This window comes from Sus scrofa, chromosome 12, assembly GCF_000003025.6.
Source record: "Sus scrofa isolate TJ Tabasco breed Duroc chromosome 12, Sscrofa11.1, whole genome shotgun sequence".
Lineage (NCBI taxonomy): Eukaryota > Metazoa > Chordata > Mammalia > Artiodactyla > Suidae > Sus > Sus scrofa.
The window spans coordinates 24584984-24608809 of record NC_010454.4 but is presented as its reverse complement, the minus strand read 5'-3'; the positions used below and the strand labels follow the sequence as shown (position 1 = coordinate 24608809).

The 23826-nt window shown below is 37.6% G+C and overlaps 1 protein-coding gene across 1 annotated transcript in view; it reads left to right on the top strand.

The window, feature by feature from the left end:
* The window catches only part of SKAP1 (src kinase associated phosphoprotein 1), a 308582-nt gene that overhangs the window by 71471 nt on the left and 213285 nt on the right, over window positions 1-23826 (top strand). Inside the window, exon 3 of the mRNA XM_013979973.2 lies at window positions 9455-9480. Coding sequence (XP_013835427.2) covers window positions 9455-9480 — 26 coding nt within the window. The remainder of the gene's footprint in view (window positions 1-9454; window positions 9481-23826) is intronic.

The following is a 23826-nucleotide window of genomic DNA, read 5'->3' as shown; positions in this document are numbered from 1 at the left end:
ACACTGGATCACTAACCCACTGAGCAAGGCCAGGGATCAAACCCATGTCCTCATGGATACTAGTCGGGTTCATTAACCACTGAGCCATGATAGGAACTCTTAAGAATTTTTTTTAATTCATGGATAATATTTTCAACATCAGATAATGTTGCTTGCTTATTAAATAAAAGTTTAATTATGACTGTTGTGTTTTATAAGAGAACATTGTGCTGTCTTTTAGGGTGGGTTTCTAAAGGTTATGGATGTAGACTCAAGATCACAGAAATGTTGCATCCCCCAAAAGAACCCAGGACTTTCTTATGACAGGTCCTTCTATTACTTGAGTTATGTGCCTGTTATGTGTTATGTTGAGTTATGTGTCTGTTGTTACTGTAATATTTGTTATTTATTATCTTAGATTGACATCTCTTCATGTGAAAATATCTCTTATTATAGACTAGATTGTAAGCTTCTTGCAGGCAGACACTAGGTCTTATACTTTTGATGGACTGAAGGAACTGGGACCAGAGTGGGTACCACTCCCAGGGACTATCCCATTCCTGCCCAACTCTTTCTTTTTTTTTAAATTTCCCCACTACATTATTTTTTTCTACTGTACAGCATGGTGACCCAGTTACACATGCATGTATACATTCTTTTTTCTCACATTATCATGCTCCATCATAAGTGACCAGACATAGTTCCCAGTGCTACACAGCAGGATCTCATTGCTAATCTGTTCCAAAGCCTGTCCAACTCTTTCTAAGGCTGGTTATCCCACCCTTGGGTCCTAGGCCTCTGATGTCTCCACCAGAGACTTCCACCAGGTGGTGCTATTTTCCCATTTCTGTCCTTGGGTGTCAAGCCTTATCCCCCTTTGCCCCTTGCCCATCCCTTCTGCAAGGTAGTAAAGTAGATGAACACTGGTAGTATAAAGAGAATTTGAAACCAAGTGAATCTTTTCAAGTGAAAAAAAGAGGTTATAGGAAGTATGTATAGACTATTGGCATTGTTTAGAAAAGCCATTTCCTTGAGTGTAAATCAGTCTTTACCATGCGGCTCACTGTTCAAGGTCAACTGCAAGGGTTTTCCTAGTCTTATTAACTTGCCATTGAAATGCTGCTCAACCACGTGTCCGTTTGAATTCCATGATTCCATTTCTAATGCCAGGATAACGCTTCAGTGTTAGTCTTTTCAGTCTGTTTGGAGACAGCCATTACCAGAAAACAGGGATGGTCACAAGGGAAAAAGAAGTCTCTGGACTTTGAGTCTGGCAGACAGCCTATCCATTTAGAAGGCACCACTGTTTGGGTACAAAAACTAAGGTTTAGATGTGGGCATCTGTAAGTCATCAAGAAGAGGTTTGATTTTTTTTTTTAACAGGTGGTTTACCAAGGCAGGGAATATATGATGCACTTTAAATTTCTGTAAGTCACAGGTAAAATAACGCTTTTAATACCATAGTTGCAAAAAGCATTCATCTAGATGTTCTAGATTTACAGCACACAGATGTTGGCCTTTGCATAGCTAGTTTTATAATGCCATTACACATCTATTCTTCTAACCCAAAGAGTCTTATTGTTTTGGAGGGGGAGAGTTAATTCACATTTTTGGAAACCTAATGATGTTTATGAACGCTTCCTCAAGTAAAAGGAAACAGATAATAGTTTCCACGTATAACTTTATAAAGGGAGTTCATGAATCTCCCAAAGCTCAGCATGGACTCCACATTAAAAACCTCTGATGTGACTTCCCCCTGCTACGAGACTGTCTGACAGAACAGTTATACCTTCTCTTAATACTAGATTTTTTTTCTATGTTACAACCAATAGAAATGCAGTTAATATGAAATTAAGAACTTAGCCTTTATACATTTAGAATGGATAAGCAATGAGGTCCTGCTTTATAGCACAGGGAACTATATTCAATCACTTGTGATAGAACCTGATAGAAGATAATATGAGAAAAAATGTATATATATGTATGACGGGTCACTTTGTTGTACAGCAGAAACTGATAGAACATTGTAAGTCAGCTATACTTTAATAAAAATAGAAAATAAAGAGATAAAAAGAACTTGGGCTTTGGAATCAAGCCAACCTGTATACAAATCTTGGTTGTACCGCTTAATAGCTACGTGATCCTGATCAATTTGTTTGACCTTCCTGAGTCTCAGTTTCCTCATCTGTAAAATGGAGATAATAATAGTACTGACTTCATAGGATTATAATGAATATCAAATAAAATAATATATAAAAAACATATCCTAGCACAATACCTAGCATGTGTTAAGTGCTGGATATGTTTTTTAAATTATAATTAGGAAACTGAATTATTTTTTTCTTCCTAGGTATTTCCAATAATATGAGGATAGTTATAGTCGCTTGTCTTATCTACTTCACCAGGACTTATCTAATTAACTGGCCGAGGAGTGGTTAAAGCCAGCTAGTTAGATTTTTTTAAGTTGTTGTTTTAATCTCAATAACCATGTTCATTGGTTAGCTCCTGCAATCAAGAATTTGACACCCATCTTCAAGCCCCAATCTAGTGATTAAGGGTCAATAGCCTAATTTTTAGGAGAAATCTAGTGTTTTGTGAATCTTGAGTGGCAGACTAGAACACAGTATGATTGCAGTTTGAAAGATACTGAAATATAAAGTCAAAAACGACATGATCATCTCTATAGATGCAGAAAAAGCATTTGACAAAAATCCAACATCCATTCATGATAAAAACTCTTACCAAAGTGGGTATAGAGGGAACATGCCTTAATATAATCAAAGCCATTTATGACAGACTCACAACCAATATACTCAATGGAGCGTTCCTGCTAATATCTGGAACAAGATAAGAATGCCTGTTTTCACCACTTTTATTCAACAGAGTATTGGAAGTCCTAGGCACAGCAGTCAGACAAACACAAGAAATAAAAGGTATCTAAGTTGAAAGAGAAAAGGTAAAATTGTCACTCTGTGCAGATGTCATAATACCATATATAGAAAACCTTAAAGACCCCACACAAAAACTACTCAAACTGATCAATGAATTTAGCAAAGAAACAGGAAACAAGATTAACATTCAGAAATCGTTTGCATTTCTGTATGCTAGCAATGAAATATTAGAAAAGGTATGCAAAAATACAATACTTTTTAAAATTGAACTCCCCCAAATTAAATACCTAGGAATAAATCTGACCAAGGGGTAGGCAAAAGATTCGTATGCTGAGAACTTATAAGACATTAATCAAGGAAATTAAAGAGGATTCAAAGAAATGGAAAGATACTCCACACTCCTGGATTAGAAGAGTTAATATCATTAAAATATCATACTACCCCAAACAATCTACAGATTCAGTGCAATCTCTATCAAATTACCCATAACATTTTTCACAGAATTAGAACAAACTATCCAAAATTTTATATTGAATCAAAAAAGACCCAGAATTGCCAAAGCAATCCTAAAGAACAAAAACCAAGCAGGAGGCATAGCTCTCAGACTTCAGACAATATTACAAAGCTACAATAATTAAGACAGTGTGGTACTGGTACAAAAACAGACATACAGACCAATGAAACAGAATAGAGAACCCAGAAATAAACCCAGACACTTATGGCCAATTAATCTTCGACAAAGGAGGCAAGAATATAAAATGGGGAAAAGACAGTCTCTTCAGCAAGTGGTACTGGGAAAACTGGACAGCTGCATGTAAATCTGTGAAACTAGAACACACCCTCACACCATGCACAAAAATAAACTCAAATAGCTCAAAGATTTAAACATAAGACAAGATACCATAAAACTCCTAGAAGAGAACATAGGGAAAACATTCTCTGACATCAATTCTGCAAATGCTTTTTTTTTTTTGGTCAGTCTCCCAAAGCAATAGGAATAAAAACAAAAATGAACCAGTGGAACCTAATCAAACTTACAAGCTTTTGCACAGCAAAGGAAACCATTAAAAAAAGACAACCTACAGAATGGGAGAAAATAGTTTCAAATGATGCAACCAACAAGGGTTTAATCTCCAAAATATACCAACAACTCATACAACTCAACAGCAAAAAAAACAAATAACCCAATTGAAAAATGTGCAGAAGATCTGAATAGACATTTCTCCAAAGAAGACATACAGATGGCCAACAGGCATATGAAAAAATGCTCAACATCACTATTATTAGAGAAATGCAAATCAAAACTACAATGAGGTACCACCTCACACTGGTCATAAGTGTGCAGATAACGAATTCTGGAGAGGGTGTGGCAAAAAGAGTACCATCCTACAGTGTTGGTGGGAATGTAAATTGATACAACCGCTATGGGAAACAGTATGGAGGTGCCTCAGAAAATTAAATATAGAATTACTGTATTATGCAACAGTCCTACTCCTGGGCATATATCCAGACAAAACTTTCATTGAAAAAGATACATGCACCCCTGTGTTCATTGCAGCACTATTCGCAAGAGCCAAGACATGGAAACAACCTAAACGTCCATCGACAGATAAATGGATTAAGAAGATGTAGTACATATACACAATGGAATATTACTCTGCGTAAAAAAGAACAAAATAATGCCATTTACAGCAACATGGATGGAGCTAGAGACTCATACTAAGTGAAGTTGGAAAGGGAAAGACAAATATCATATGATATCACATATCTGGAATCTAATAAACAGCACATATGAACCTATCTACAGAAAAGAAACAAACTCATGGACATGGAGAACAGGCTTGTGGTTGCCCAGGGGAGAGGGAGGAAGTGGATGGACAGGGCGTTTGGGGTTAGTAAACGCAAACTATAGCATTTGAAGTATATAAGCAGTGAGATCCTGCTGTATAGCACAGGGAACCATATCTAATCACTTGTGATGGAACATGATGGAGGAAAATGTGAGAAAACGTGTATATATGTGTATAGCTGGGTCACTTTACTGTAAGCAGAAATTGACAGGACATTGTAAATCAACTATAATTAAAAAAGAAAGATACTGAAATATATCTGTAGATAGACCATATCTATTTCATCCATGGCACTAGGGAAAAGGACTATTTACAAAAGATATTCAATAAATCTATGTTGACTGAATTGTTACAGTAGTAAAATGTCTTTGGAGAAAGACCATTTTTTGCTGAGTCTTTTTAAGTGAGAATGAATATATACATATATATTGTCTTTCTAGGGCCATACCTGCAGCATATGGAGGTTCCCAGACTAGGAGTCAATTCGGAGTTGTAGCCGCTGGCCTACGCCACACCCACAGCAATGCCAGATCTGAGCCACGTCTGCAACCTACACCACAGCTCACAGCAACGCCAGGTCCTTAACCCACTGAGCAAGGCCAGGGATCGAACCTGCATCCTCATGGATGCTAGTCATGGATGCTAGTCAGATTTGTTTCCCTTGAGCCATGACGGGAATACCCTACATTAGATTATATTTTTAAGACTTTCCTCCTTAACTTCTTATTAGAGTGCCTCTTCTGGAACTAGTTGCTAGAAAACTTGTCCGCCTCATTCACTAGGTTTGTAACCATGGGCAAGTTATCTCACGTCTTGATGCCTCAGTTTCCTCATTTATAAAATGGGCGTAATAACGGGGTTAGAGTATGGAAGAAGTCAGTTAATATAAGAGAACTGCATAGAACAGTGCCCAACACTATGTTCCAAAAATCTTATTATTATCATATTATCATTGTTATTACTACTGCTGCTACAGCTGCAGCTGTTTATCAAGACTCCCTCAGTATGGTGGGTTGCTTTTATTTGTTACACCTTCCCCTAAACTAAAGTTCAATTACAACCTCTTTAATTTTAAAACAAAAATAGCAGCATTTGTCTTGCAGGTGATGTAACCCTAAATTTTCAAGCCTCTATTCTGTAAAGTAGACTAAACCTTGTGAAATCTTATTCTTCCATTTTCATTTTTGGAGGCACAAGTAAAGATGGATTTCTTTTGACTGAATGTGAAAAATCATCATCATCAATATGGTTGCAGCATTTTTTCTCGGCTCCTTCGTACTCATCTTTTTCCGGTTCCAGATATCATTTGCATGGACCTGATGATGTTGCGGATGGATATTGCAGAGGAGTGATAGCTTTCCTTTCATATTGAAGCTGAAGCTTCAAAGAGAAGATTAAAGGAGTGTTTGTTATCTATCTGCACAGGCCTGATATGAAATTCTCTGAGGCTTTTAAGATAAATACAACTCTGTGTGTGCGTTTGCATGCTTGCTCTTCTATATACTTCTATTGTGGTCTTTGTATTTTGGTTTAAAATTTCTAGTTTCAGACTTGTTGGAGTCTCTGGCTAAGGGATAATTGTTTTCAGAGTGAAGGAGAAGAATTAGAAGATGTTGGCCGGATTTGACTAAATGCCTCCTAAAGAGTGTAGAATTCTCTAGTGTGGAATCATCTTTCCAGAGAATGGGATCAAGGCCATCGTAGAAGATATTTAACAAGACAAGATCAAGACCTTAAATGAGTGCAGCAGAGAATGATCCATGGCGCCCTCCAGCGAGGGATGAGATTGCTCACCTTTTGGCCTTGTCTTTTAGAAGTATGCTCTGTGAGCTGTGTGTGCATGTGCACACCAGCGCATTTTAACAGACTTTCTCTAGGGTTGCAACGTAATTAAAATTTAGAGCAAGAAGAGAGGGAAAGGCGGTAGGTTTCCAGGATAGTTTCATAGGTTCTGAGAAAGAAGGAAACTACCATTCTACTTCATGTCATTCCACATCAAGTTCTATATATGACTTTTATGGACAGAAATGTTAAATTACAGCATCACCAAAGATGAAGCAGATTATGCTATTTAACATTGACTAGGAGTTCCTGTCGTGGCGCAGTGGTTAACGAATCTGACTAGGAACCATGAGGTTGTGGGTTCGATCCCTGCCTTGCTCAGTGGGTTAAGGATCCAGCATTACCGTGAGCTGTGGTGTAGGTTGCAGATGTGGCTCGGATCCCGCATTGCTGTGGCTCTGGTGTAGGCGGGTGGCTACAGTTCCAATTGGACCCCTAGCCTGGAACCTCCATATGCCGAGGAAGCGGCCCTAGAAATGGCAAAAAGACAAAAAAAAAAAAAAAAAAAAAAAAAGACTAGATAGACCTGATACTTTATTGGGTTAAATTTAATTCTTTCCCCATAATCAGCCTTCTTAAGACAGAGCTACTGTTGGTAGAAGCAATATACTTGGTATATGTGAACTTGTAACATTTTCTTAATTAATAAGAGAAACCAGGAAATCAGGGTACTTTACAGTAGGTAGAGAAGGGAATTGAAAGATGTGTGTGAGCTCTGTGGGGTTTGTGCAGGGAGGTGGGAGGAGCAAACAAAAGAAGAGGCTAAGATCATTACTGACCTATTTCATCTGTTTAACGATTTGCCAGGAGTTGATCCCTTAACTGCCATGGCATGCCTTGGTTTTTTCTGGATCAATAAATGAGAACAACACTTGTTAGTAAAGTTTTTGCTGTTGCCATCATTAACATTTTGGAAAGAGGAGTGCACACACACAGTTTGCACTCCCTCATTTTTACATATATCAAATTAGAGGTTGGGTAATTATTAGAATTGGAGGTCAAGGTAATGCCTTAAGAGAAGATGGAAAAATAGGAACAGAAGATGGAAAATGGCTCCCTCCTTTGCTGATCTGCTTGATTAGCTGTGTTTTACAGAGAGGAGTTTTACAGAAAACTTCTCACAGTGGCCAGGTTCCGTGGGCAGCTGCACTGTCTGCTAGGCTGAAAGGGACTCATCATACTCATGTGTGTGACCCGTTTGAGTTACAGCCAGTTCCAGTTTACATATGCCCTTATGTCGACACGGACGTCCTTTCCCCCCACCAGTGTTCCACCTTTACATCTCTCACCCCTTCCTCCTCTTATTGCCTCTCGCCTTTGCCGCTGAAGACGTCAAGAGCTGTCCTAAACTGCTCCTACCCTCTAACCCAAGCATCTTACATTCTTTCACCTGATTGCCCAGAACTGTCCTGGGAAAGGGAAAGGAACAAGAAAAGCCAACTGTGAGGTTTCTTCATCACATTCTCTTCCTCACCTCTGCTAATTCCCACAAATTCAGGTGGATTATGGCCTCTCTGCCCCCCGCTGATCTCCTTTCTCTCCATTTTCTGAATTTTTATCTTATAAAGAAATAACTTCGATCCTCGCCGGGCTGATGTTCCTCCCTAAAGCAGCCCCACCTTATTTCAGTCAGGTATGTACTGAAATCTGCGCCGTTATCACCAATATGTTACCCTTTTTCCTAATCTTTTTGGGGTTGTAAGTCCTTTTCAGAATTTGATAAAAAACTGTGGGCTCTCTCCCTAGGAAGAAATGCTTCTATACACATATACACCCCTGAGAAGTCAAGACCAGGATAGAAAATTATTCTTTGTATTTAGTGGCATGGAGGTCACAGTGTTCATAGGAAGAATTAACATGTGTTGACTCTAAGCAAGATCGGAGTGTGTGGAGGAGTGAGTGGGAGGTGAGGAAATAAAGAGAAAATCTATAGATAACACTTCTGAAACTTTCACTGTGACATGAAGGGAAAGGACAATGGATGGAGGATGTGACGGGGGTGGCGGAGGGCTTGCTTTATTTTTATATGAGCATAAATGCTGATGGAAAGGGCCAGGTTGAGAGGAAGAGGTTGAATATATATACAAGAGAAAATCAATATAGAATAATATAAGGTTCCTGTGAAGGCAGGAGGAAATGGAATCCAAAGTGCAATAGACTTTTGTGGGTAGCCACCATATAACATTGCTTCTATGGGGTAAAAAAGCAATTTAGATTTCAAATAAGTGACTTACAAATAATCCTTTCCGCCACTGCTGTTTCATTCGTTTTGAAACTTTGAGGGTTGTCAGCCTTGCCAAGCATTTCCCAAAATAAAGGAGGAGATAGAGTACTAGAGTGGACAGCAGGAATCCCAGTCTTGGCTCAGACACTAACATGTTAGATGACCTTGAGTCAGTTGTTCATGCTTCCCTTGTAAAATTAATCATTTAGGCCTCGAAGGTATTTGGGGATGTGTTGAGTGGGGTGGGGGGTGGGGTTAGTTGTCATTAATAATTGGAGGTGCCACTAGTTTTTGGTGCCCAGGACCAGTGATGCTGATTGTCCTGTAATACATAGGACAGCTTGTTATACAAAGAATTGTTCTGTTCAAAGCCTGCAGAGCTTCTGATGAGACACTCTGGACCATGGCTAGGTAACCTCTTAGACCTTTCCATCTCTCAAGTCCAACTTACCTAAGGAGGTACAATGAGTTAAATACCCTTTCAAGCCTTTAAGAATCTTTCAAATCTCAAGGATAATGCTTTGGGTTTTCTTTGAGTAGGTCGTAGCTTTGGCTAATTGTTGACTATTTAGGAAGCTTTTTGGACTGGGTGCTGTACCTACAATATGCCAACCAAGACTGAGAAATACAAGGTTCACTTATCTCTATTCTTTTTCCTTGTATTTCAGGTACTTTTGGGATTTTCAGCCTCAAGGTGAGTCCTCTTTAACTGTTCATGGTTTTATTCTAAAAATGTATAGACGGTATTATTTACTTCTATCTCATCTAAATAAGCTTCTCCAGAGCCAGCCATTCATGAGAAAAGTTAGTGGAGTGTTTAATTAACCTTCACCCCGCTGGGGCCCCCTGCCCTGCTTTTTAGCAATAAGAGGCTCTGACACTTCTGCCTTCTGAATGGATTCGTGCTGGATTATTTTATAGAACCAAAGCTTTAATATATTTTTATTCCTTGAGCTTTGTTAGATGCCTACAGGAACCACTGGCATTCAAATAAGATGGTGGCCGAGTCCATAATAAAAGCCTTGGGAGGGCTCCAACTCAGCTAATCCTTCATTTGCTCCAGAAATAAATTCCAGTATGTTACCTTCTCGATCACAGTGCTCTTCTACACAGCCTGCCTGTCTGGCAGCAGAAAAATGTCAGAAATGGAGTAGTGTTGAAATTCCCACAAGAACAGTGTTATCACATTTTAATATGAGCCTCACTGCAGCCTCAGCGCGTCTAATTGCTTTCAAACCATTGTTTTCCTGCTTTTGCTTGATGAACCCAGCATCTGGCATGATTCTGAAATGTACAACAGTCAGCTGTGTGCAAAATTTTTTTAAAAAGACAGGACTAGAACACATTTTTTTTAAAGATACAAAATGGGAATTTTTTTCTGAATTCAGTTTGAGGGGTTGTTTTTAAAGTGTATGCATTCTTAATTTTTAGTACGCTGGTTGAGAATGTCAGAAACCTCCTGAATATTAATTATCTCAACTTATTATAAATGGGGGATTTTTATTTTCTCAGAAAATCACAGAGCATTTTAGATTAAGCTCACAAAAAGCTTTGTGAACTAGTTTGCTCTGTAATATTTTTTAACCAATTGCAAACTTTTCCAATATTTTTTATTCTCTTAATATTGTCAATGTATCCAGTCCCAGTGAGCAGTAATATCTTTAAAAATTCAAATTGTGGGTAATGATACTTGTATTAAAATTTTAATTTTCCCAGTTCATACTTTCAAGTCTATATAAGACTTCCTTTAAAAGCAAACTTTAAGAAATAAAAATCTTTTATTTGTAAAGCTTTTTAGTTTTGTAAGTTAAAGTCGTAGCATTTGTAATATTTTAAATAACGTGATATGGTGTTACTGTATATCTCACTGTCCTAAAGCATTTATGGCTGAAAAAGTAGATTGAGGATAGAGGATTACATATAATAATATAGCAGTTTGCTTTGCAAAATGTGAAATATGCTATTTGGGGAATGGCCGTATAGTTCAGGGTTTAACAGCTGTTAACCAAAATCCACAGGGGGCAGAATATGAATGTGAACTGGCAGAAATGAATGGAACTGTGAGGGTAGAATTAATTACTAAAGGAAAAATAAAGAATTAGTGTCAGAGATGTGGTATAGTAATGTGCTGAGAAGAGAAAATAATTTTGGAGCTTAACACAAGAGACTATGTGGGGCTAAAAAACAAAGCAGCACATCTTACCAGATTCTTGTATCTTCCAACATAGGGTACCTTCTACACAGCCTTTCACTCTTAGAAAGAGGTCACAGGTAGAGCAGCCAAGGGGACAATTGAAAAGAGTTTATTTGGAAGAGAAAACTGCTTTGCTTCTTGACAATGATTGGACAAATTCTTTGCTCATTTGGAAGTAAATGTAAGGAAAGATCAAGTCCTCGTGTGACTTAGCCCCAGCTTTGCTCCTCTTCCTAAGACATTTTTTTTGAGGTGAGACAGGAAGGAATAGCTTTTCCTTTGTTCCTTCGATCAGATCTTGGCTGATTGTTTGTTTCAGAAACTGGTAGGGTGGGTGGGAGCACCTTAGGTCTATCTGAGATGCTAGAGGACAATTCAAGATTATGGAAATAATAGAAATGTATAAGAGCCTTTTTATTTATGGCAGGATCCTTTGTGCAGGAAGATGATGGCAGTTGCCTAAATATATACCTGTGTTCTTCAGGATATTTGGACTAAAACAGAATCTGGTGCCCAGAAGGAAAATAGCCCTTAATTTTAAAAGAGCTCTTATTTATAAACCTCTTTATTAGCATACATTTAAACATCTGGTAACATCTGTGATGAGTTGGTACAATGTGCTGAAAAGATAATTTTTGAAGAAGGATGCTTAGGACAGCGGACGGCCTAGACCAAGAGAAGGATCACAAGTAAAGATTTTCTTATCCCTCATTCCATCCAATCCCAGGCTTAACGTGGTAGAGGAGTGACCCATGCATAATATTGGGGAGAATTTTCCCCCTGTTCTGGAGAAGAAACATGGCATAGTAGAAAGAACATGAATATTGAGGCCTGATAGACCTGGGTTCAAATCCCACCTGTATCATTTAGCTAAAGGTTCTGTGACCTTATTAAGTTGCTTAATTTCTGTGAACCTCAGCTTCCTTATCTATACATTGGGATTGTGCCAGACACTGTGCTAAATCCTTTAAATGCATTATCTTATTTAACCCTCAGAACAGCCCTATGAAATAGGTATTAATATACCCATTTGATAGATGTGGGTACAGAGGCACAGAGAGGTTAAGATGTTCAAAGCCATGCTTCTCAAGGATTCTAACTTGATCAGTCTGTTTTTGTGTTTTGTTTGTTTTGTTTTGTCTTTTTAAGGCTGTACCCACAGCATATGGAAGTTCCCAGGTTAGGGGTCAAATCAGAGCTGTAGTTGTCCACCACAGCCACAACCACAAACCACAGCCATGCCAGATCCGAGCCGCATCTGCAACCTGCACCACAGCTCATGGCAATGCCGGATCTTTAACCCACTGAGGGAGGCCAGGGATCAAACCTGCGTCCTCGTGGATGCTATTCAGATTTGTTACCTCTGAGCCGTGACAGGAACTCCTAACTTGGTCAGCCTGACTTCACAGCATATACTCTTTTTAGAAAAAAATAACAGCTTTATTGAGATGTCATTCACATGCCATAAAATTCACCCTGTAAAAACAGACAAGTCAGTGGTTTTTAGCATAGTCACTGAGTTGTGCATCCATCACCATTATCTAATTTCAGAATGTTTTCATCACCCCAGTAAGAAACCCCATGCTCATTAATAGTTCCAGAGCTCAATATTCTCATTGCTGTATTTTACTGTCTCATTGCAGGGTGGTCACAAGGGCTAGAGAAGTAAGCCCCTAGCACTGTACCCGGACATAGCATAGTTTCTGTTTATGGTAGTGTAATGGTAATTCTTTCCCTTACATTTTCGCCTAAATTTTGGTCCACTATCAACTTCCTGAATGATGTTCATTAAAAAAGAATAAAACATAGGAAAAAACAAAACATAATCCGAATAATGTATTACTTTAATGTAGAAGGAAGAGAAATGAAAGAACTCTCTTAATGAGCTCAAGTATAATTAGAAAATATAGGAAAGACTTTTTATTTTTGAATATGATTGAGATTCCTTTGATAATTCAAGTCCCGCTTACTTTTTTGTGTTTTTTGGCCATGCCCGCACCATGCAAAAGTTCCCAGGCCAGGGATTGAACCTATGCCATAGCAGTGACAACACTGAATCCTTAACCCACTGAGTCACCAGGGAATTCCCAAGTCTTGCTTACTTTTGAAAACTTTTTTCCTACTTAATTTTTCACTTAAAGTTACAAAAGGAGTTGCCATCGTGTCTCAGCAGAAGGGAATCTGACTAGTATCCATGAGGACGCAGGTTCTGTCCCTGGCCTCGCTTAGTGAGTCGGAGACCGCGAGCTGTGGTGTAGGTCTCGGATGCGGCTCAGATCCCACATTGCTTTGGCTGTGGCATAGGCCGGGAGCTGCTGCTCTGATTCAGCCCCTAGCCTGGGAACCTCCATATGCCATGGTTGCAGCCCTGAAAAGAAAAAATAAAAAAAAGTTACAAAAAAATTCATTGGAATCTTTGCCATGGAACTGTTACCATTTCAGCAATCAGATATCTAAAACACGATATTGGTTGGATGTCTAAACAACAATATTAATTTTAACCTTTTAGATATGATAACAATAGCACTTGGCATTTAGCATACTGACAGTTATAATTGAATCAAAATTTCAATTACAGGGCAAGTGTTTACAGTCTAAATTTTGCTATAAAACATCTTCATGAATATTAGAAAAATTTCCCACCATGGATCCAGAGCCTAAAACAAGTGACACAATATTTATATAAAAATTTAAGAAAGACCATGGGACTATTATAAATACATATGACAAAATTATATTTTTTTTCTGTCCAGTGGTCACTCACATTACATTTGTGACAATGGTAAATATGCGCCAGTGAAATTTCTTGCCAGCTCGAAGATTCCTTGAGTATCTGCATGGGTGGTATAGAGGGTTTATGAGAAAATTATTTAGTATATTTCAATATGGAAACTTTCCACTGCATTAATTTTAAAAATCTTATTTTTAAATTTGTCAAATAAAATCGATGCCTAAAAACCTAGCTTTGCAAACTAGTGCAAAGTGAATTTTAAAAATGTTATTATAAAGCCACATTACCTGTAGATTAAAGGAGATTTAAAAGGCATATCAATTAAAGTGTGGATCTTATTTGCATCCTGGGTAAAACAAACTATAAAAATGATATCTATGAGAGAATTAGAAATTTGAACACTGACCGGATATTTAATGTTAAGAATCTACTGCTAATTTTTCAGGTGTGACAATGGCATTATGTTTATTTTATTTTATTTATTTTTTTGTCTTTGGTCTTTTCAGGGTCGTACCCACGGCATATGGAGGTTCCCAGGCTAGGGGTCGAATCAAATAAAATCGGAGCTGTAGCCAACGGCCTATGCCAGAGCCACGGTAATGAGGGATCCAAGCCGCGTCTGCAACCTACACCACAGCTCACGGCAACTCCGGATCCTTAACCCACTGAGCAAGGCCAGGGATTGAACCCACAACCTCATGGTTCCTAGTGGGATTCGTTTCTGCTGTGCCACGACAGGAACTCCATGTTTATGTTTTTCTAAAAAGAGTCCTTGTCTTAAAGAGGTGTGTGCTGTAATATTTAAAGATAAAATAATAGATTCTAACATATTATTCAAGATAATATGGGAGAGGGAGAAATAAATGGAGGTAGGGGTATAGGTGAAATAAGATGGATTGTAAGTTAATTCCTGTTGAAGCTAGATGTTGTGTACATGGGGGTTTATTACAGTGTTTTGCCTACTTTTGTACATTTTTTAAATTCACCATGATGCAAAGATAAAGAAAAAAATCTAAGTTGAGATTAATACAAATGTAGCATTATTTTCTTTCTGTTATGAAACCTGGTACATTAATGCATAAAATACTGTATGTATCTTGGACACAAAAATACATAAATTAGTGAGGGGTTTTTTTTTTGTCTTGGAAGTTTTTGTTTCACGTTTAAGGAAGGAGGACGAGCTTTGAAATCAGACCTGAATTCAAATCTCAGCTCCTCTACTAACAAGCCTTGTGAGCTGTGGCAAGTACCATAATCTTCTCATCCATAAAATCTTGCTGATAATATCTCCTTCACAATTACGATGAGTTGTGATGAATTATGATGAGATGATGAACACATGAGGCGTGCCTGCCACTTGGTAGGTACTTACTAAAGTGGTAGCAAGAATTATTTTTATGTTCCAAAGTAGAGTGAGGCAAGAAAATTGATGTATGGAACTTAGATAATGTATATTTCACATATCTTTCCATAAAATTCATCCATTCCAGGTGAACCTTGGTCTAGAGCCATGTATATATTTGTGAAGTTTGCATTTAAAGAATGTATGTGCAGACTTTTTATTGATAGGCACTTCAGAGGTTAGATTTATGGGCTTATGGCTCTGTAATGTCTGAGACATGTTGAATCGAAGCATGGATGTCACTTAACTTCTCGTCTCTTACTATCACATACTTGGAGCATGTAGTTATGACAGCTACAAGAAGCAAACCATTAAAGCAGCAAAGAAACACCATCTTAGCACTAAAACAAGGAGAGAAGGGTTTCCCTTTGAAGCTGAAGAGAAGTGTTTTTGAATTAATGGAGTGTATAGTGATTTACTAAGTTTTATTTATGAAAATACTCTTTGCATTCATGCCAAAAGGTTTTAGCACAGTCGTAAGTAGGATTTATACAAAGAAACATAGCTGAAATTTATGATGTGTTTGCAAATGTAAGAAAAAGTCTGAATTTACAATATTTGTAATTTATTGTTAAGTATCTTTCTATCACCATTCCTGGAATGCTAATATTTTATAACACAAGTGTTGGTTATGAACATAGAATTTCCTAACCTATGCTACTTTTTAAAAAAGAAATCTTCCAGAATGTTTTCCATGTCTTTTGGGAATTTAATAGGGGAAAATGTACACAGGACAAATATTCCCGCCCTTGGCTATAGCCCAAATTTTTAGCATCAACAATCTTGACAGCTACTTTTGTGGCTTGACTTCCTTTGGGCCTTTCCCCTCCTTTCCTTATTTACTACATTTTACACAAATTAATCTGTAGGAGGTGGATACACACACACACACACACACACACACACACACACACACAGTTTTTGAAGTTAATTACTGACTTTGATACCTTTTCAAATATTTTACTTCCTGTACGTGTACTGGTTGAGGTTTTTTTAAAAAAAGATTAGAATAATGTAATAATGCATTTTTAAATTAATGAACTGCTTTGCAACCACTGTCAAAGAGAGGGTTGTTTTTTTTTTTTTTAAATAAAAGGACTCGTTTTTTTCTTTTTAACCTTAAAATTTCCTGAGATTTTTTTTGTATCCTTTGTAAATGTCCTTTCCAGAGTACATGATCTTGAAACACAAGAAAAAGGACTGATTTTCATGCAGGCAAAAGAAGAAATCATTTGAATCAGATGCTGCTGTCTTCTGTATTCCCTACACAATATGTTATACGCAAGGATGTTCATTTATAGCATTGTTTGGAATAGCAAAGACTCCAAACAGCCTAAATGTTCAGCAGTAGGGGACTAGTTTACATAAAATGTGTTGCATGCATTTAATGTGGTGCTACCTAGAGGTTAAAAGAATTTATATGTATATTCTGGGGAGCTCTCCAAGGCATATTAAGTGAAGAGGGCAATTTGGACAGTTTCTCTGTGTGCATGTGTGCCTGCACATGTGCACATGCATGCCCGCACATGAGCTTGCTTTTATTTGTGTATAGGATATTTTGGGACGGCTATACGTGAATCTATTAATAGTGGTAGCCTGTTGAGGGGAGCATGGGTATGAGTGAAAGAGAGAGTCTTCGTTATTTATAACCTTTGGTACTATTTGAATTTTTACCATGTGCACAGATGATTTTTTTGAGCTAAACTTAGTTAATATAAAAACGAGATAAATCTATTTTTGTGTTTGATATGAAGCAACCTCCAAGATAAATGATTAGCAGAATACAAAAGAGAACAAATGCTATCATTTGTTTAAAAGAGAGAGAGAGGAGTTCCCGTCGTGGCTCAGTGGTTAACAAATCCGACTAGGAACCATGAGGTTGCGGGTTCGATCCCTGGCCTTGCTCAGTGGGTTAAGGATCCGGAGTTGCCGTGAGCTGTGGTGTAGGTCGCAGACGCTGCTCGGATCCCACGTTGCTGTGGCTCTGGCGTAGGCCGTCGGCTACAGCTCCGATTTGATTCGACCCCTAGCCTGGGAACCTCCATATGCCGAGGGAGTGGCCCAAGAAAATTTCAAAAAGACAAAAAAAAAAAAAAAAGAAAAGAAAAAAAGGAGAGAGAGAGATATAACTGCCCTCACAGACACTTGTTATATTTAGATAGAACTTTTATGAACCCCAAGAATCATCACAATGGTTGCCTCTGGAGAAAATAACCAAGAGAAAGGTGGGAAGATGAGCTTTCATTACATACCTTCTTGTTATATTTGAAATTTTTGCTCTGAGCATACTTAAATTCTTTTATGTACTAAAGCTTACTATAGGTGCTAAGAGAGCAGATCTTAAAAGTTCTCATAATAGAAAAAATGTAGCTATGTGAAGTGATAGATGGTGACTAAACTTAGAGTCTGGAGAGGGAGGGGAGTCTTTTCTGTTAATATTTTTGCAATTCATTAAAGGATATGGAAAACCCACAAAACTTTCTCAATATATACATGTATCAAATCACTGTGTTGTACCCAAAACTAATATGATGTTATATGTCAATTATATACCAATAAAACTGGGAAGAAAAAGAAGCATACAAAAATACTTAATACAGTACCTTTTTTCAATAGGATCATGATTTGGTAGTTTATCTCCATTCACTTTTTCCCTCATTTATTTATTTTTACATATGAAGTTATGGTCGAGGCCCTAAAGATGGCATTAAATGGCAGCATTCTCTGTTGTCTAGTTAGAGAACCAGTAGTATATAGGTGTGTTGTGTTCACTTACCACTTAAAAGTGAATTTTAAAATAAATAATGAAATTGTATCATATAATACTTACAGTAAATGATATACCTTTTTTTACCCTATCTCAGTCTTTCTTTTTTCCATATGTGGTGATTAAAAGTTCATAGAGCCTCTGAGTTCCCTGGTGGCCTAGAAGTTAAGGACTCAGCATTGTCACTGCTGTGGTTCATATTTGATCCCTGGCCCTGGGAACTTCTGCATGTTGCAGGTGTGGCAGAAAAAAAAATCATAGAACCTCTGATTCTTGTTATTATGTAGATGGCAAAAGAAATAAAGTAATTGATAAATTAATGACTGCTTTAAGTTTATTCAATTAGTCTGTTGACTAAAAAAACTTATAAACTATTTCTTTTATATAGAATTATCCCTGGACCAATACAGAAAATCAGGTAATGGTACAGTTCCTGAACATGGAATTTTGGTATAACAATTAATATACTTCAGGAATTGTGTCTCTGATGAATTTTCATGTTCTGGATACAAGTACTGAGAAAAATGTGTAGTTAATTTGAATACAAAATGTTTTGCATTTCTGCTTTAAAAATTTGTTTTTTTATATAATGATTTTTATTTTTTCCATTATAGCTGGTTTACAGTGTTCTGTCAGTTTTCTACTGTACAGCATGGTGACCCAGTTACACATACAAGTATACATTGTTTTTTTCTCACATTATCATGCTCCATCATAAGTGACCAGACATAGTTCCCAGTGCTACACATCAGGATCTCATTGCTAATCCATCCCAAAGGCATGAGTCTGCATCTGTTAACCCCAAGCACCTCATCCATCCCACTCCCTCCCCCTCCTCCTTGGCAACCACGGGTCTATTCTCCAAGTCCATGATTTTCTTGTCTGTGGAAAGGTTCATTTATGTATTTCATTTTTAAAATAAACTTGATTTACAATGGCATGCCAATCTCTGCTGTACAGCAAAGTGACCCAGCCACACACATACATACATTCTTTTTCTCATATTATCTTCCATCATGTTCTATCCCAAGAGATTAGATATAATTCCCTGCGCTATGTGGTAGGATCTCATCGCTTATCTATTCTAAATGTAATAGTTTGCATCTAATAACTTCAAACTCCCTGTCCGTCTCACTCCCTCCCCCTTCCCCCTTGGCAACCACAAGTCTGTTCTCTATGTCTGTGAGTCTGTTTCTGTTTTGTAGATAGGTTCATTTGTGTCATATATTAGATTCTATACATAAGCGATATCATATGGTGTTCATCTTTCTCTTTCTGACTGACTTCACTTAGTATGAGAATCTCCAGTTGCATCCATGTTGCTGTAGATGGCATTGTTTTGTTCTTTTCTATGGCTGAGTAGTATTCCATCGTATGTATATACCACATCTTCTTAATCCATTCATCTGTCAGTGGTCATTTAGGTTGTTTCCATGTCTTGGCTATCATGAATAGTGCTGCAGTGAACGTAGGGGTGCATGTATCTTTTTGAATTACAGTTTTGTCCAGATATAAAAGCATTAGTTTTTCATTGTGCTTCTCTTCAACACAGACTTCCCTTTGGAAATTGTTTTAATAGTTATTGTTTACCAGGGTGGTTGAAGTATCACTAACACAGGAAAGGAACTGTTAAGTTATGGACAAGGGGATTTATATGATGTGTAAAATAAAGCTTCCAGTTACTACTAAGTCTTGTAAAGCAAAGAGTGGAAGAGCCAATCTTCGAACCTATCTGGCTCTGTCAGCTGACATGTACTTAATACAAACTTGCCCGCCTAGAAAGTTTTTGATCACAGTTCATCTCTGAAAGATATTTTCCTAAGCTTACGAAGTGATACCGCCTACTCTCCTTAGGATCTGCGCACTTTCCTTGTGTTAGTGATACACCAATAAAGAAGGAAAAAATAAATTTCACATATAAAGAGATACCTTTCCATGTGAAACTTCGGTTCCGAAAGAGATCAAACATTTGAACAGAATTGTTGGTGGGGAGAGGTTTTGGTTGCTGATGTTGTTGTTACACCCATGCTATTTTCATACATGAACAGGAGTTCCTGTTTGGGGTGGGGCTGGGGCACTGAGAGGCCGAATAGTGTCACCCTTTGTCATAACAGCTTTAGTGGTATTGGAGGTCTCTTATCGCTCACAAAGAAAACTCACCTTTTCTTCAGTGTGTTAAAAGCTGTTTCACATTTTCAGACCTGCTTATCTTACCCATGATCTATTCTTTATTATATTATTTATTTATTTATTTGGTATTTGGTAAAACTTTCCTCCTATCTACCCGTAACCTTTAGATCCTGTAGTCCCATTCTTCTTTAGCAAATGATGTTGGAATCCAACTGGTCTTACAGTTTCTCTCAAGAAGAAGTAATGTAAACTGATTGGGGTGTGATGGACCATAGAAAGCATCAGGACAGCAAGTGGGTGCTAAGGTCTACTACGATTTGTTATTTGGGAGAAAGGAAAGGAAAAGAGGGGAAGAGAGAGCAAGATTAACGAATAGTAGTGAAATTGTCACATTCATGGCTAATTATATATTTTTGAAGCATTTTCCCACAGTGAAACTTAAAGCATGTTGGTGCCAGAAAGGAAATACATTCTATAACTAAGCCAAGTCAAAGCTATGGTTGGGAGTAAAACATATTGGCTCATTTTCTATGAAGCAGCATCAAAATATCCAAGATCCAATAAAATCAAACAGAAGGTGCTGGAAAAAATTCAGTGCATTGATCTGATTAAACCCAAAGTGTTGTGTTAAATTTTGTAAACATGAGATTCATGCTAAAAAGTGGTATTTAAAAAAAAAAATCGCTGCACCAATACTGTTACAGTAAATTTGAACCTGTGAATTGGACCAGCTCCTTCTCGACCAAATCATTGCCCACTCTTGGCTTCATCTGTTAGTTCCATGCCTAGTGTGGCCACAAGTATTCCTACTACTTATAATAATTTCTTTTTTTTTTCCCCACCTTTTTGCCTTTTCTAGGGCTGCTCCCGTGGCATATGGAGGTTCCCAGGCTAGGAATCTAATCAGAGCTGTAGCTGCCGGCCTACGCCAGAGCCACAGCAATGCAGGATCTGAGCCACCTACACCACAGCTGCAACCTACACCACAGCTCACAGCAACTCCGGATCCTCAACCCACTGAGCAAGGCCAGGAATTGAACCCACAACCTCATGGTTCCTAGTTGGATTCGTTAACCACTGAGCCACGACAGGAACTCCAATAATTTCTACTTTTGATTACAGATTTAGTTTGCTGAAGTAAAAAAAATACTAATTAGTAGCACATGCCATAAATTCAGGTCATTGGCTGTCATAAAGTATGCTTTGCCTTTGAGTAATGATCGTAAATTATAAAGCATGCAGGTTTGGAGACTGGACAGCTCAGTGGATTAGAACAAGAGTTTAGTAATCAGACAAAGTGGGGTCAAAGCTTGGCACTGCCACTTGTGGGTCAGTTGTATGGCTTCGGGTAAATTGTTTAATCTCTGCATCTCAATTTATCTTCAGCTTTGGGTTAATAATACATCATAAGATTATTTTGAGCGTTAAATGAGATAGTACATAGAGGATCTTGACCCAGACCTTGTAATCAGGAAGAATTCAGTAAGCTATTACATTTAAAAATTTTTTTGTTTATTTATATATTTTTGCTTTTTAGGGCCATACCTGCAGCATATGGAAGTTCCTAGGCTAGGGGTCAAATTGGAGCTGTAGCTCCCAGCCTATGCCACAGCCACAACAACGTAGGATCCAAGATGCATCTGTGACCTACACCACAGCTCATGGCCACACAGGATCCTCAACCCACTGAGCGAGGCCAGGGATCGAACCCAAATTCCCATGAATACTAGTCAGATTGGTTTCCACCGTGCCACAATGGGAACTCCAATCTACTACATTTTATTATTATTGTAGCAGACTTTCTCCTGTTAAGTCAAAACATGTTGAAAATTCAGTTGAGTAGCTTTATAATAAGACTTAAACACTAAAAGTACGTTGGAGAACAGAACTATGAACCAGTAATTCCAGGTTATGATTGCCTGGTTGCCATATGACACATGCATCCATTTCACAGTATATTGAATCTACACACTACCAAATACCTAGGTTTACATGTTTTGAATTCTGTCAAAATCTCATTACTATTGGAAATATTCTAACTCAGCAGGCTCCATTTTAGTAGCAGTTGAACAATAACAGTGGTAGATGGACTGTGTTAGTGTAAAGCCAGAATGATTGCTGACACGCTGTAATTTGCTTTATGAAGTGTGTGTTGTCACATATACAATTATCTGGTTTATATTTGTTGCTGTCAGCCCTCTGGATTGTTAATGTCCAAGAGTTATGCCTTTATGTGAAACCTAAGAAGGGTTAAAAATCTCGGCATTTTCTGGAAGGGAGGGAAGGAGCAGAAAGGTTTACGTGGTGGCTACCTTTTTTTTTTTTTTTTTTTTTCTTTTTTGAGAATTAGGATGATGCTACACACTGCAGCCCACCCTACTGGTCAAAATGAAAAACTGCATCACAAAGGACCTTTTTTTTTTTTTTTTTTTTAAGGAGCGGGGCGCAGGGGGAAAAGAACTTTTCTATTGGCTCCCTGGGCATTTTCCTATCCAATCCACCACTAACAGATGTAGTTCATTTTAAATCAAATCATCTAATCAATTTGGTTCCATTTCTTATCCTGTAGACTGTTCTCTCTGCAAATGAGATCCCTAAATGTTCTTCAGAAGTCTGTTATTCTTAGCATGACCGGACAATTAGTAAGTGGTATCCGAAGCTAAAAAACTTAGTCATAGGCTCAATTTATCTCTTGTACATTCGAGATCTGGTTGGAGCAACTTTTTAAAAGAATGATAAATGGAAACTTTCTTTACCTGGCCCATCATTTGTTCTGTAGACTTAATGACATTCAGTACTATTATACTCACTGCCAGGGCCTTGGGGGAAAAAAAGAATAGTTATGCATTGAGTTATGGCTACATGTGGGAAGAACAAAAAAAAAGATGGGCAGAAAGTCAGACTGTATAGAACAGAGAAGAATTTGAGACCTTCACTGCATATGGATTAATCGCAAGAACTAACCACGCACATCCAAATGGATATTTAGAAATCAGTGAAGCCAATAAGATGTTCTGTGGGAAACACCATACATTTTCTAAGGCATGAGTATGTGTAAAATGGTATCTAATTTATAACAGAAGTGTTGACAGAACTTTAGCTTTGGTGTTAACAAATGTACTCCATAATATATTTACATGTGAGTCACATTTCACATATGTGGGCACATGTGTTCTCAACATATTTCTGTAGTTGGTGTTATTCAGGGACTTCGGTGAATGGTTATAATAAGGAATCATAAGCTGCAGGTTTGCTAATCTTACCGTGGTTCAGCTTTGGAAACTACATTACTAGTAAACTGGTCCATGAAAACCTAGCAATGTTAATGCTATCAAGCATGAGAACTAACTGGATTTGGATCAGGGACCTTGATTTATAGCATTTGATTTAGGATTTATTAATTGAAAGAAGGAGCTGTGTGTCGCATGGGATCTTAAATATTAAATAAGAAGTTGTATGTTCCCTTCCAATGGCAACAATAAAAACAAAAACATGTAGACAATTTTATATTAATTTTGATTTCCGTATATTATCCAAAGATACTTGGTAGGTAATAGCAAAGCCTAAAAAATGTTTGAACTGAGCAATATAAATAATTGGTTGCAGATGTGAATAAAGCCTTTATAATATAGCTTGTAGTTGATTAGAAAAGTAAAAATTGATTATTTTATACTAACATTTAAAAAACACTGAGCCTGTACATATCAATAAGCTAACATAGTTATATGTTTTATGTATTTGTTATTATGTTATTTTTTATGCTTAAACTGCTTTCTGTCTTTTTTCCTTTCTTTGGTAAAATCATCATTCTGTCCT